This window comes from Harpia harpyja, chromosome 1 (assembly GCF_026419915.1).
Source record: "Harpia harpyja isolate bHarHar1 chromosome 1, bHarHar1 primary haplotype, whole genome shotgun sequence".
Lineage (NCBI taxonomy): Eukaryota > Metazoa > Chordata > Aves > Accipitriformes > Accipitridae > Harpia > Harpia harpyja.
Genome location: NC_068940.1, coordinates 28,301,387 through 28,315,248, shown reverse-complemented (window position 1 = coordinate 28,315,248; position 13,862 = coordinate 28,301,387). Strand labels below are relative to the sequence as shown.

General features: G+C 38.2%; 1 protein-coding gene across 2 annotated transcripts in view; it reads left to right on the top strand.

The window, feature by feature from the left end:
• Positions 1-13,862, top strand: part of ADCY2 (adenylate cyclase 2) — a 225,566-nt gene that overhangs the window by 142,759 nt on the left and 68,945 nt on the right. For both annotated transcript variants that reach the window (XM_052782027.1, XM_052782036.1), the window contains 6 exons: positions 3,132-3,280; positions 4,496-4,607; positions 5,667-5,794; positions 12,338-12,496; positions 12,870-13,002; positions 13,332-13,508. In XM_052782027.1, the coding sequence (XP_052637987.1) occupies positions 3,132-3,280; positions 4,496-4,607; positions 5,667-5,794; positions 12,338-12,496; positions 12,870-13,002; positions 13,332-13,508 (858 nt within the window). The remainder of the gene's footprint in view (positions 1-3,131; positions 3,281-4,495; positions 4,608-5,666; positions 5,795-12,337; positions 12,497-12,869; positions 13,003-13,331; positions 13,509-13,862) is intronic.

Genomic DNA, 13,862 nt, shown 5'->3' with positions numbered 1-13,862 from the left:
TACAAAAACTTTGGCTTTTTTTCTTTACAGTGGCTTCTCTGTCTACTACAAATAGGCAAGTGTTTTGTCTTAAGGTCAGGGTCTTGTATGTTGGTTCACCTAGGTTTTGATGTGCAGATTTTCTGTCTTTTTGGGAGAATAGTACAGAATGTATTATCAAATAAAAAGCCATCATTAGCAGCAGTCTTGATTTGCTGTGTTCCTCACACTGTTCCAGTCTGCAGAAATTTCAGTGCACAACATCAGGCACTACAATCTGGTTAGTAGTTGGTTTTAATCCTTCAACTATGCTCTTTTTAGCCACCAGAGATGACAAAAAGTGAAGGAAGAGGTGTTCTTGAATGCTTTGCTTTCCTTAGGATCTTTTAGCAGAAAGAGAGGGAACACTGTATTTGTAACCATTTTGTATTTGGCTAGCTGACCAGCCCAGCCACCGTCTTCATAAATAGTTGCGATTCAGCTTCTTTCACAATTGTCTTTAGTGAAAGAAACCAAAATTAACAATCTGCATGAAATGTAATATGTGACTTGATAACACATTATCACACAAGTGGTAACTTCAAGATTGAAATGTGAGCGCTCGCAGCCTGCGTGATGGAGAGGTCAGCTGCAGCGTTTGGGTGGAGCTGGGCATGGCAGGATATTTTGCAGTGTGCTTCACCAGTTGCAGTTCTCTAAAGCCACCTCTGGTTGTAACCTTCTCTTTTGTACACTGGAAATAGTGGAAGGAAAACATTCTTTGGAGGGAAGTTCTGGTGTGGTGAACAGCTTCACCAGGACGTTTGAGCAGAATGGAATAGTGGTCTGGCCTCCTTTTTGGAGGGGAAATACCTCGTCTCTCCTGCTGTCCCCTACAAAATGAGGACATTCTGTTTTCCCTTTCCTCTTAGGATTCTTTTGCTTGTAGTTGACTTCATGCTGCTTCCTATGAAAACTTTTCCTGTTGTTTTCTTGAAAACTTTTATTGCTTTTCTCTTTGACCTTTTGCCAGCCTCTCTGGGTTTCAAAGACATGAGCAGTAACCTGGATGTTGAGTGTCTGCCTCACTGCATGTCTGGAATCGTAACAGTTGTAGGAAGATAGTGAACTAGCTTGCATTTACTAGCCATGGTACAACAGGAGCACAGTAATGTAAAACTGGAGCAAAGAGCACTTACCTCTTTGCTAACTATTTAATGATAATTAGTAACAAGTCCTGACCCATCCTGTACATCACAAACCAGCAACTTTCTGTTAGATAAAGAGCAACTTGCAAAAGTAAGCTCTCATTATTTAGAAAATCCACTGGTTTTGCAGGCATTCTTTATAAGTTAGCAAAATACCTCCACCAAGGACCAGTGGACTACATTAGAAATGAAAATACATCAGCCTGTTGGATGTTTATTTGCTAAAATGCCTAAACTTACTAAATTAATCTTGCATTTAAGAAATAAAGCTGCATTAACATTTTGATGAAAAGTCAATTGTATATAGTCTTCTCAGTTACAATGTGTCAAATCTGGGGTCCTAGCAGTAGGAAAGCAGTACATTTTTTATTTTATTCTTGCCTCCTTTAGTCAGGCTAGAGACAAGTATGCTTTACCTTGAACATTACTTCATGACTTGTCTTACTGTTTAAGTGATATGCCTTAGTATGCAAAATAAAGAGCAGTCCATACATACGTGAATCAAAATTATTTTTAGATCTCACTAAGTGAAAAGAAAAAAAAAGTGATTAGTTCAATAGTACTTAGCAACAAAGCAAGATTCTATCTTGATTCACTGAAATAGAGTTTTTTTACAAAGTGCGTGCAGAATCAGTTTCATGGGGCCTCCTGTAAGTTAATGCTATGCTCACAGGTACACACTTGCTATGAAGAATGGGTAGTCTTCATTATACGTGACAGAGATAGATAGCCGAGGTAGCTGCAAATACCAGAGAGTCTGTAGCCCTCTTATTGCCATGCTCTACTCAAGGTCATTAGACCTAAGCAGGAGTAATTATCCCAGGCTGAGCATTGGATTAATAGTTACACTTCTTCTGTACACTTCTTCTCTACACTTCTTCTTCATGAATAGAACTGCAAACTCTGCAAAAATGCATGTTGTGAACCAAAGAGAACACATCCCTGTGAGGAGCACCTGCAAACCATGCACATTTTGAGGTCGTCATCTTTTATGGCCTAGCTGTTGGTTCCTCTGACTCTGTCATGGGCTTTTACAGCTGCCTTCCCCCTTGTCACTGGTTCAGGGTTCTGGATTTTGTGCTTAGCCAGAATTAGCTGCTCTGCTCTGCCTATGAGAAAATGGGAAATTCCTGTTCAGTTTTGAGGTGGAGTATGTTCAAAGCAGGAAGGTTGGGTGGGTTTTTTTTGCATTCTAGCTATTCCCTTGTTGATCCAGTTTTCCAGAGAAGTAGGAACTCAGTGAAAAGCTGTCACAGGTAAAATGGGCAAAATTAAAATGTACTGATGTAAGAGAGCTTCACCAGGAGAAGACCATGAATATAATACCAATGAAAGATAAGGAAAAATACGTAGGGTTTTTAAAAAAATATTCCATTTCCTTTTAGGTTAATATTTTCAAAAAACTTTAGTTTGTCAAATGCCTTATTAAAGTAAGGGGAGAGTATGTATCAAACTAGTCTGCAAAAGTCCAACATTTTCAATATGTTCTGTGTCCTGATTTTATCTTTTCATTTTCAGTCTAACAACTGCTAAAACTATGACTAAACACTTAAAATACATTAAAAAAAAAAATTTAGCCTACTCTTGCCTGAACTGGACTGCATTTCCCTGAAGTCCTCTGAACAGTCCTTGCAGCTCTTGCTTTATTTGCTAATCTGTATTTCCTGCATTCTACTCACATATCAAATAGATTACTGTACATTGCTTTTTCAGACATTAAGTTTAGCTTAAGCTTTTTCTAATACACACAAAACCTTGAAGAAGTTGGATATTACTTGGAAATGTGTATATCTCTCTCACATTCTTCAAGGAACTGATTAATTTTGGAGGCCATACCAGGCAAATGCCTGAGTGCAAGCCTCATGGACATGTTCTGAGGTATTGACAGTAGTGTATCCATTGCACAGTATTGCTTCCATGCTAATTTCGTTAAAGAAGTTGTGGACATTTCATTTTAAATTTTAGGAGCGTCTTCTACTTTCTTTACTGCCTGCTCACATTGCCATGGAAATGAAGGCAGAGATTATTCAGCGGTTACAAGGTCCCAAGGCAGGCCAGATGGAAAACACTAACAACTTCCACAATTTGTATGTCAAAAGGCACACCAATGTAAGGTATTGTACTGTAATAAACTCTATCAACAACATTCAGAAAAATTTTGAAAATAAAGTGTTAAGAGAGCAATTAAGAAAGTAATTGGTTTAATATGTTTTTCAGCAACTTAATGTTTAGTATCCATTAATTTGATCAAATGCTAACAATTCCATGTTCCAGTTTGTTGTTTAGAAAAAGCCACACATTAACAGGCTTTCTTTATAATGTCTTAATTTTTCGGGTTAAGGTACCAAATCCTGCTTTCATGTATACTAGTCAAAATTGTAATTTGTGTCAGTTACGTTATTCTAAATTTGTAATTCTCTTTAACTGGAGCAATTTCTCAGGTTTTATATAATGTAAATAGAGGCAGCTGTATCACATAGGTATTTTACACAGTATCTGAGATAAAATATTCTGCTAACAAATCTAATTATTTATTAATTATAAATTTGTCGACATTAGAAAAATAATTCACCGTGTATTTCAAATATTCTTTCATCTTTACAGGTTGTTTTGCCTGGTTTTTTTGATTAGACAAGTTAATTTGGATGACATTCTTAGAAATTACTTTTTTAAAGCAAGTATTGCAGGACTTTGAGGAAGTTCATTGTCACTTGTGAGCACAAATACTTTTTCCTTAGCCTGATTCTATGAATTGTTTTCTTGGTGAATAGAAACATAGTGTATGGCTTGAATATCTTAGCAGTCAAGCTTGAATTTAATAGTCTGAGTAACAAGTGAACAAAGACTTCCGTGCTGCATATCACTGAGGTAATTCTAGACAGAAAATGTCTACAATGATAAAAAGTTATTAAGCAATTTCTGACAATAAACATTTTTATTGAAATAATTGCCATTATTATTATGTTGCTGATTTGTGAGTAGGAAAAAGATTTCTGGTTTTTTAATACACTGTAACAAATATAGGTATAGAATGCCTATAAATACCTATAAATATAGGTATACCTATAAAGGTAATACCTGTGAAGGTAATACCTATAAAGGTAAATATAGGTATGTATTACCTCTAAACGTAATGCCTATAAAGGTAAATGTAGGTTTACCTATAAATACAGTTATACTTATTGCTCCACATTTAATAGTGGCTGTTTTGGGTACAGGCATAGCTCTGTGAAGTCCAGAATGCCTACTTTCAGGTTTTGCTGTTGATTGATAAATATGAGTTCTGCAGAAGAAAACTGTGACCCAGTTTCTGTTCATTTCTGTTGTAGCATCTTGTATGCTGATATCGTGGGGTTCACTCGCCTGGCCAGTGACTGCTCGCCAGGGGAATTGGTGCACATGCTAAATGAGCTGTTTGGCAAGTTTGATCAGATTGCGAAGGTGGGTTCCTACTGGGCTGCTATTGTTATTTTGAATAAGTGAGTAATTTTTGAAATATTTTTTCTTCTTGGGGACTCTTCTACCTTCAGGCAGCATTTCTGAGGCTTTGGCAGGAAGGTTAGACTTGAAACGTGTGAAGAAAAAATCTGGCTCTGGTCTGAGTGCAACAGTGTGTTTCTGCCAGTGTGACAGTCTGTGAAACCCAAGATAGCTCTCTCTGATAGGACCAATAGAGACAGCTCATGGAGCCTGATAAAGCTTAATGGCAGATGAACAACTCTTTTAAATAGATTTTTTACAATAACAAGAATTAAGAAACTGAAGATAGAAGACTGATACAGTCAGTTTTCTGGTGTCTGAAAAAGCACTTAAGAGACTGGAGGACAAGAGAGACAATATTGATCGAAGCACTTTTAATTACTGACCACAGCTTCTTGATTACTCAAGAAAAGATTCAAATACAGTCAGAAGATTTTCTTCTGTTTATTTAGGTGTCATTTTTATAAAAATCACATCAAACTTCATGCTGTGTGTGAAGGTAAAAGCAGAAACACTAAAACAGGTAAAAATTTTCTGTGTTTTTTATTAGTTCCAAAACTATTCTCCAGTATTGGTTAAAAAAAAAAAATATCTTTGCATTGCCTTAGAGTACAAAAGATAGAAATAAGATTATGATTGCTAGTTTCAGGAAGTATTGCATAGTACTTTGTCAAAGATGTAAATGTGGTCTTTTGATTTCGTATTTCAAACAAAAAGATTTTATTTAGATTGAGTACATGATACTTTGACTCAATTCTTTACACTGTGAACCACACTGCGGGTAATGGTTTGCCGTGAACTTGCTTCCTGGTTTTGCCCATTAAGGACCATAACAGATGGAGGAATCATCCCTACAAAACTGACAGCACTTCTTTTTTAGCAAGCCAAATCCTTCTCTACTGAAACAAGCTTAAGTAGCATGATTTTGCTAATATCATTTAAGTCAGTCTTTGTAACAGTAACCCTTCATTTATGTAATTCAAATTGAAAGTGACCATCTCACCTTGCTTTTTCCTCCAGGAAAATGAATGTATGAGAATTAAAATCCTAGGTGACTGCTATTACTGTGTTTCTGGACTACCTATATCTCTTCAAAATCATGCCAAGAATTGTGTGAAAATGGGACTGGACATGTGTGAAGCCATTAAGTAAGTGCTGAACTTTTTGTTAAATATTCCATAATAAAAAGGTTGTTGCTGTTCTATCTGTTGCTGTGCTGCTGGTTGAAACATTCAGACCTGCAGTAGTTACTGTGTTTCACTACAAGGTCCAGCGTGGTAATCTTGATCTCAGCCTTAGCAAAGAAATGTTTTAAGATGTTTGGTTGTGCCAGGCTATCTCGTCACTACACCATAAAGATGATTAAGGGCCTGGAGCATTGCTCAGATGAGGAAAGGCTGAGAGAGCTGGGACTGTTCAACCTGGAGAAGAGAAAGCTGAGGGAGAAAAATCTCATCAATGCATTTAAGTACCTGAAGGGAGAGTGCAAAGAGAATGGAGCCAGCCACTTTGGTGGTGCCCAGTGACAGGACAAGAGATGATGGGCACAAACTGAAATGCAGGAGGGTCCCTCTGGACATCATCAGGAAACACTTTTTTCACTGTGAGGGTGACTGAGCACTGGCACAGGTTGCCCAGGGAGGTTGTGGAGTTTCCAGCCTTGGAGATACTCAAAATCCAACTGGTATGGCCCTAAGCAACCTGCTGTAGCTGGCCCCGTTTTGAGGAGGAGTTGGACTAGACAATCTCCAGATGTCCCTTCTGACCTCAACTATTCTGTGATTCTGTGATTCCAAGATGGTAAATATCCCAATAGACATCACTTAGGACTTGGAAGCTTTGCTTTTTTCAGAGCCATGATGCTGCCACCTGCCTGTTAGTCAAACGGCTCTGTGAGAGGCCAGAGCTTCTGGCTCCTCCTGAGTTTGGAGTTCAGTGGTGGTCAGGAGCAGTTGCCCCTTCACAATTAAGATACCTCAAGCCCTGAGCCCGTGGAGTGATACTGAGCATGTCTACCAAAGACATTTCTAATGGCTTACAGATTCCTGGGCTGAGACGCCTACTTCCCATGTTGTTAAAGAAGCAATTAAATATGCCTGTCTTACTTGACCCCAGGTTTAGTTTTAGTTTCAACTTTTCTGTAATTAATTTTTTAGGTGAGATGTTTCTAAAAAGTTTTGTCAGTTAACACATTAAGACACTACTGAGAATTCTGTGCTTAGCAGTATTTTGGATTTGTGGGTTGCTGTATTTGTCCCTTATTTCTTTCCCATAATCATTGTGCTTGTTCTGTCTTTGAATCAGAAGGCAGAACAAGGTATTTGAGAGTCCTAATGTGATTGCTTTTGAAATAGCAGTTGTAACTTATTTCAAGCAACTCAAGTAATAACAGGAAGCTTGATATGATGGTGAAAGAGGCAAAAGAAATACGGTTGTATCTGATGGGTTAACACTTGTAAGGCATCTGAGGATACAGGTACGGGCATACTTGAGGAATCCTCTGGCTTACTACTGAAGAGTAGATTGGGAATGGATTATAGGCAACTGTAGCAGTTCTGAAGACGATGGGACTTCAAAGAAGTCTTGTGAAAGGGCAGCTTTACTTCCCCTCATCTTTTCACCTGGCTGCGATCTGAACTTTCAGTGCAGAGTAGAAGTAACTCTTGTAAGCTACCTGCCCTGAATGAGTTCTGCCACCAAAGCTGGACGCATTTGAGTATGAGGGTACTTAAACCTAGTTTGGATGTCTGCACATCATGCTGAAGGGTCTTAAACCTGCCTATCCAGAAACTTCAGCTCACTATTGTAGTTTGTTTGTTAAGCAAGGGTCTGATTCTGTTAGGTTATTTAGAAAACATTTTGTGAGGAAAGGACAATTAAAAAACCTTCCACCTCTTTTTTTTTTTAAACCAAAGTCAGATAATTCATTGTCTGTAACTCATACCTGAAGTTCTTTTTAGCTTTTAGGAGTTAAAATACTGTAAGTGGTTACTTATAGCAGTTATCATTAATGGTACAAATATCTTTTCTGTAGAAGAGCTAAGTTTCCTGTTTCCTTTGACTAAAATTACAGTATATCTAGGTGAGCTACACTTTGCAAAAATATATATCATGTGGAGGTCTGGATATTTGGTAGTCACCTGTGTGATTTGTTTCTTTAAACAATTGGACTTTGGTTTTGAAACTTTGGTATGCTTGTTTGTAAGTTTCAGTTCCAATTTTGATGGTTTTGCCCAAATCACATTTACCACTGTCCAGGTAGCAAAGTAAGAAATTACCTCATCCTTGTGAGGTGTATGTGTGGTGTGCACCTCATGATGAAATGGATAGTTATGTTGAACAGTGTTGTCTCAATGATTAACTAAACAGGCATACCAAAGTGATTCCTCTAATCCTTAAATACTACCCTCCTATGTGTGTAATGGTAGTCACAAGAGCATTTTGGCTTTCAGTTGTCTGGTCTTGTGATTTGATCCGGGGTAATTACTGTATGGGTAGGTTGACTAATGCAAATTTGATTCTTTTCCTTTTAAGGTACTCATGAAAAAGGTGTAGTATCTGTGGAAACTAGGATTTTGATCTCCTCGCTTTAGGGATCTTTTGTAAAACTAACCTCACTACAGGAATTAGGTGCTGCATTTTCTAGTATGTTTTTTCTTCATCCAGATATAGTTGTACCTTACATTGTGTCCAAAGAAATATATTTTTTTAAGTGGTACTTGCAGTAGTTCTCCTTGCCAAGCATTACAATCTACAGATTCTTTGTTTCCTCAGTTGCTTTCACTGGATGCTTTCTCTTTTTCATTTAGATATACTAGAACATTATTATAATTAAAACAATTAGGAACTAAAGCTAACATCCCGTCAGTAGAGCAGTAGGTAAAAGAGTGTCTGTGTCTAAGTTCTGACTCCCCACCTTGGTTGGCTTAAAAATGTTGGGGTTTTTTGCCCAGCCTTTTAGTGAAAATGAGAGCTTTTTGGTTTACATTTTAAAAGATCTGTGTGCTGTGTGATAAATGTGAGTTAAAAGCATTTGCACAGAGTTTCTGGTCAACCTGATGCTTTTTTACTTAAGAGAAAAAAGTATAGAATGTTATAGGCTGGTGGAAAAACAATGCTAAGCTCAAGCCATAAGTTTTGCCCTTCATGAAGAACTGAAGGTATAATTTTACACATCAAAATGCAATGCTTTACTTGAGCTCAGAGAGCAATCTGTCAGTTCCTCACACTTCAGAACTTCCCAGTTTTCTTTGAAATAACTTTCTGCTCAAGCTACTATCAAGTATGTTCATTGTTAATGCCAGATGATAAGGTCCTCTGTGGTAAGAGCAGCCTTATAGGCTAGAAAATTATCTTTTAGTTGTATAACGCATTCTGATCTGACTTTATTACTGTAGTCAGAATCCACAATGCTCCTGTAGACAGATGCCTGATTATCACAGCCTGTTTACATCTCTGTAAGAAGTGAGGAATCTGTACCCTTTGTTTTCACATGCTTTCAAAATACTATGTCAAGGGTTGCAGCCTGCAGGTGAATAAAAATTACTGATTATTAATCAATTCCATATTTTGTTGTGTGACTGCTGCATCTTTGTGTGGAAGCATCTCCTGAAATATTTCTGTGGCCTATAAAACTAGAAGTAGTAATACTCTTACTGGTGGCAGTGTGTCACTCAATATATGTTTGACTCACTCTGTGTAAAATATCTTTTTTGTCAGATATGAGTTTTTGTTACATTCAGTCACTGAGGTGCAAACTGACCCCTCAGTGCCTAAATTACTGAAATAAAGCAGTTTGCTATTTAGATTAACAGTTCTGTATAGATTTTACCACCTGAGTATGGGTTCAGTTCCATTTCTCTTTGAAGCAAAAAGGAGGAATTCTACCAAATTGCCAGGTATTTGTAGTACAAACCCTTAGTCTTGTTTCCTAATAAGGTGTAGCTCCATTTTGAGCAATTCAGCCTCACTACGCTACAGATTGTTTCCATTTAAACATATTAGTAGTCCCATTGATTAGTTGCTTTGCTTCTCTGCTCTTTGTTGGAACAAATCCAATGTTTTTTATAGTCTGCAGCCTGCTTGCCCAGGAGTGGGATGCTCACCTTATCAAGCCATAGATGCCAGTGCTGCCTGTGATGTTGAGAGCTGGCCACCTTAACTGGGTGTCTTGAAGCTAGAGTTTACCTGTTAAGGCAAAATATGTTTGTGTATGAATATATGTGCTGATTTCCTTCAGCATAAACTTCACCCCCTTGTCTGTCTGGTCACCTCCTAATTTGTATGTTTCTCAGCCACACATTCTCAAATACTGTCTTTGATTTGGTAGTATGAAATGAGTTCCATTTCAGAGGAAAGTGAAAGAAACTGTTGGATGAGATGGTTGTACTAATTTGAAAGCTAGATACAAAATAAATAATTTTTGGGGGGGTATGATTTCATTCCTGCAGGTCTGATCCAAAAGGGAACTATGCTTTTAAAGCTGGCAATTTGCAGGGGATTAAATGCTCAAGGCTCACTGTATGTGTTAAAGTGTGTAAGACAGGACTAAGTGAGTCTTAGATACATTAGTCCTGAATTACTGATGAATAAAGCTCAGGTAAACAGAGTAGATGCTCTCCTAATGACCTGAACTCTTGCTTGTGTGGAGTAAAGTTGCTACCACTACCTGCAAGCTAACCATGCCTGTGAAAAACATAAAATCCTTACAACTCAAATTTCAGGCTGCAATAGGAAAAATACAGTCTTGATGAGTATTTTGACTGCCCAGCCAGGATGGGCACACAGACTGTGGTGTGCTGAGGGAAACCAGAGAGACTGCAGGAGCAGAAAATGAAATAATAGTGGGAAGTTTCAGATATACTTGTGTAGGTAAAGCAAGTGTCCTATGGGGATGTCATAGACTGCATTCTTGGACGCATTCAGTGCCTGCATCATCATAACAATTGTTCAGGGAGCACAGGAGAGTAGTAGTAGACCCTAATTTGGTCCAGAGTAATACTTCTAATTTAAAATCTTCTATGTTTTCTTTAATTTGTGAGATGGAAGAGAAGATTCAGTTCTGGAACATAGTCTACTTCCTCCCCTCCTTAAGTCTTGAGAACTTATTATAAAGCAGACTTTATGGCTTGCTCTGCAGAATATGGCAGACAGCCTTTCAACAAGCACTCCTAGAGGTTAAATGTTCCTCTTCCACTTTGCCCAGTTTTGTAAAACACTTTTTTTTTTCCCCCAAAGTGTTAAGCTTGGGTCATATTCCTTGTGCAAAGTGGTGTTTGTCATGCAAAGATCATTTACAAGCTGTTCATTTTCAAGTGTGTCAGCTACATGAGAGCACTGTAAAATGGCAAAGTGAAAAGATACCAATAAACACTTGATAGGACTGAAGGAATTAAAAAACTTCTCCTCTCTTCTTTTTAGTAACTTCAAAACACAGTTTAACAAAATACTTTCAGTCATTTTCATGTTATTTTCATTTCCCAGAAAAAGAACACTTGAGAACTACTGCTTAAATGTAGGATTTACCATATCAAATTAAGCCTGTTAAGTTCTATGTTCCCTTTCAAAAAAAAGAAGAGAAACAGGCCAGTTTAATTCTGTAATTCAGAAGGTACAGAGCTCATGATTCTCATCATTGAGACTGAAGATGTTGCTAGAACTATGAACCTGACTCATATACAGGAGCCATTTGAGTTTCTTACTCTATAGTTGTTCCTTCCATCAACGCTCTGAATTCTTCCAAGATAAACGTATGTACATGTTCCTTATTACTGGTTAGGCTTTGGTCCACATGAGCTGGGGCTTAAATACACAAGTCCACTTAAATTACGATCTTCCCATTTCTTAGAACTGTATAAGCCTGTAGGCATCTGAATTAATTTTATAACTCTTTACATATGTAGTTAGGTACCCATATGACATTTGCCTGAAAATGTTCTGGTTGTTTGACTTTAGTCACACACCTGTGATTCAGAAGAGCTTCTTCTGGAAAAGTTAATGTCTATTTTATGTGTAGGGCTCTTCTGAGATTTGGGTTGGGGTGAACAGATACTTCAGCTCTGTCTAAAGTCACTGGAAAGGTCAAGGTTTAGATGTGGTCTGGACAGTGAGTGTGGCCTCTCATTCTTTGTATAGCCATCTAGTGGGTACAGCCTTCACCAAGCATGTGGAAGGCTGCTATGTTCTCCACAGCCTGAATGGCACTGAGCCCATATCCCCAAAAAGGGTATGAGCCACCAGCCTGTAAAATATCCTGAGGTGCTGCGTTTTTCATCCTTTCTCTCAGATATGACAGATATGAGAAGGTCTCCAATGTAGATACTAGGGTCTTCAGGTAGAAGGGCACATAACAGTAGTTCCAGATCTCCAAAAGCTGCCAGTAGACCAAAAAGAGTCCCTAGGTTCTACCATGAGACTGAACATTTCCACTACTTAGTTCAGCCCTCCCAAATAATTTCAGATGAGTATAAAAGAAGGGACTTCACACATAGACTTGAAAATTAATATTTACTACAAATAGTTACAAATATAGATAATAGGAAAGGTAATACATAAAAATAATCCTAGCATAAAAAGAATGGAGGCAATGCTGAAAGGAAATAAATGTTTTCTAATGCTAATTTGACTGGTAAATTAAAAGAAAACAAAGGCTCTATTATGTATGTTAACACAGGTTTTCCTCTCAACTACAGGAAAGTGAGAGACGCAACTGGAGTTGATATTAATATGCGCGTAGGAGTGCACTCTGGGAATGTGCTTTGTGGCGTTATTGGGCTACAGAAGTGGCAGTACGATGTGTGGTCCCATGATGTTACTCTGGCAAATCACATGGAAGCTGGAGGAGTCCCAGGGTAAGAGGCTTTGCTGTTAACCTTAACCACCTTAATGTGGATTTTTGTATCATGGAGAAATGCATAGGTACCATGTCTTCAGCCATCAGCCTTCATGGAGAAACCTGAACTAATTATTGGTGCTGTCTTTAGGAGAAAAAAAAAAAACCCAGGCACTCAGTATTTCCTGCGATTTAAGGAGTAGATTTTGTGGATGGAAACCTTTAGATTTATGCCCGTTAGAACTTCTAAAAATGAGATTAGACGGACTGTAAATGAAGTGAGTAGCATATAAAAAGTATATACAAAAGCTAGTAAAAAAGGTTGATCAGGTTCAAATTATGCTTTTGATTGGTATTTGTGATTCTGTCATTCTTTTGAAATATAATTTCAGCCGTGTTCACATCACCTCAGTCACCCTGGCACATTTGAATGGAGCTTACAAAGTGGAAGATGGGGATGGAGATGTGAGGGACCCATATCTGAAAGAGCATAATGTTAAGACTTACTTTGTAATCAATCCTAAGGTTAGTAGTACTTTTATTTTGTGGCCAGTCAGAGTTATTTTTGAGCAGGACCACTAATCTCTTTATTGAATAATATACTACCATAAGATATTGATCAGAGCTATTACTGATGCCTACAAATACATAATGTTTGCATTGCAAATCTTTCCCGCTCTTCAGAAATAAGTCTCTGATATTTCCCAGCAATATCATTAAGAATTGCAGGTTCTTAGCATCTCTCCATTTTTAAGTTCCTAAGCATGCAGATAGGTGGTACCAGATGATGCATTACTGCTTCAAAAGGTAACAAACACCAAAGCTGACATCACCTTTTATTCTCTGTCAACCAGGGAGAGAAGCGAAGCCCTCAGCACCACATTAGACCTCGACATACTCTTGATGGAGCCAAAATGAGAGCTTCTGTCCGCATGACCCGGTACCTGGAATCTTGGGGAGCAGCCAAGCCATTTGCACACTTGCACCACAGGGACAGCATGACCACTGAAAATGGCAAGATTAGCACAACAGTAGGGGCCTCCTTATGTCATTTCATACAATTTAGCAGTATTTGAAAGGGAAAAGGTGCTCACTACTAAATACCTGATTATTTCTGATAGAAGAAGACAGACATGTTTGTACAGGGCATAAACCCAGTGAAGTTGCTGGGAGCTTTTCCATTGGCATGTGAGCTTTGGATTAGACTCTAAGGAGCCATGTCTTGGTATAAGCGCATCTCTGAATTGTGAGGAGTCCAGCGTATTTACTAAAATACACAATTTTACCCTCTGAGCTTAAGCCCCAGTCACAGCATGTAGAGTGGCTGCTGTTCACCTTGTGGAAAGACATCTTGAACCTAAAGCCAGGCTGCAGCACCTTTGGGA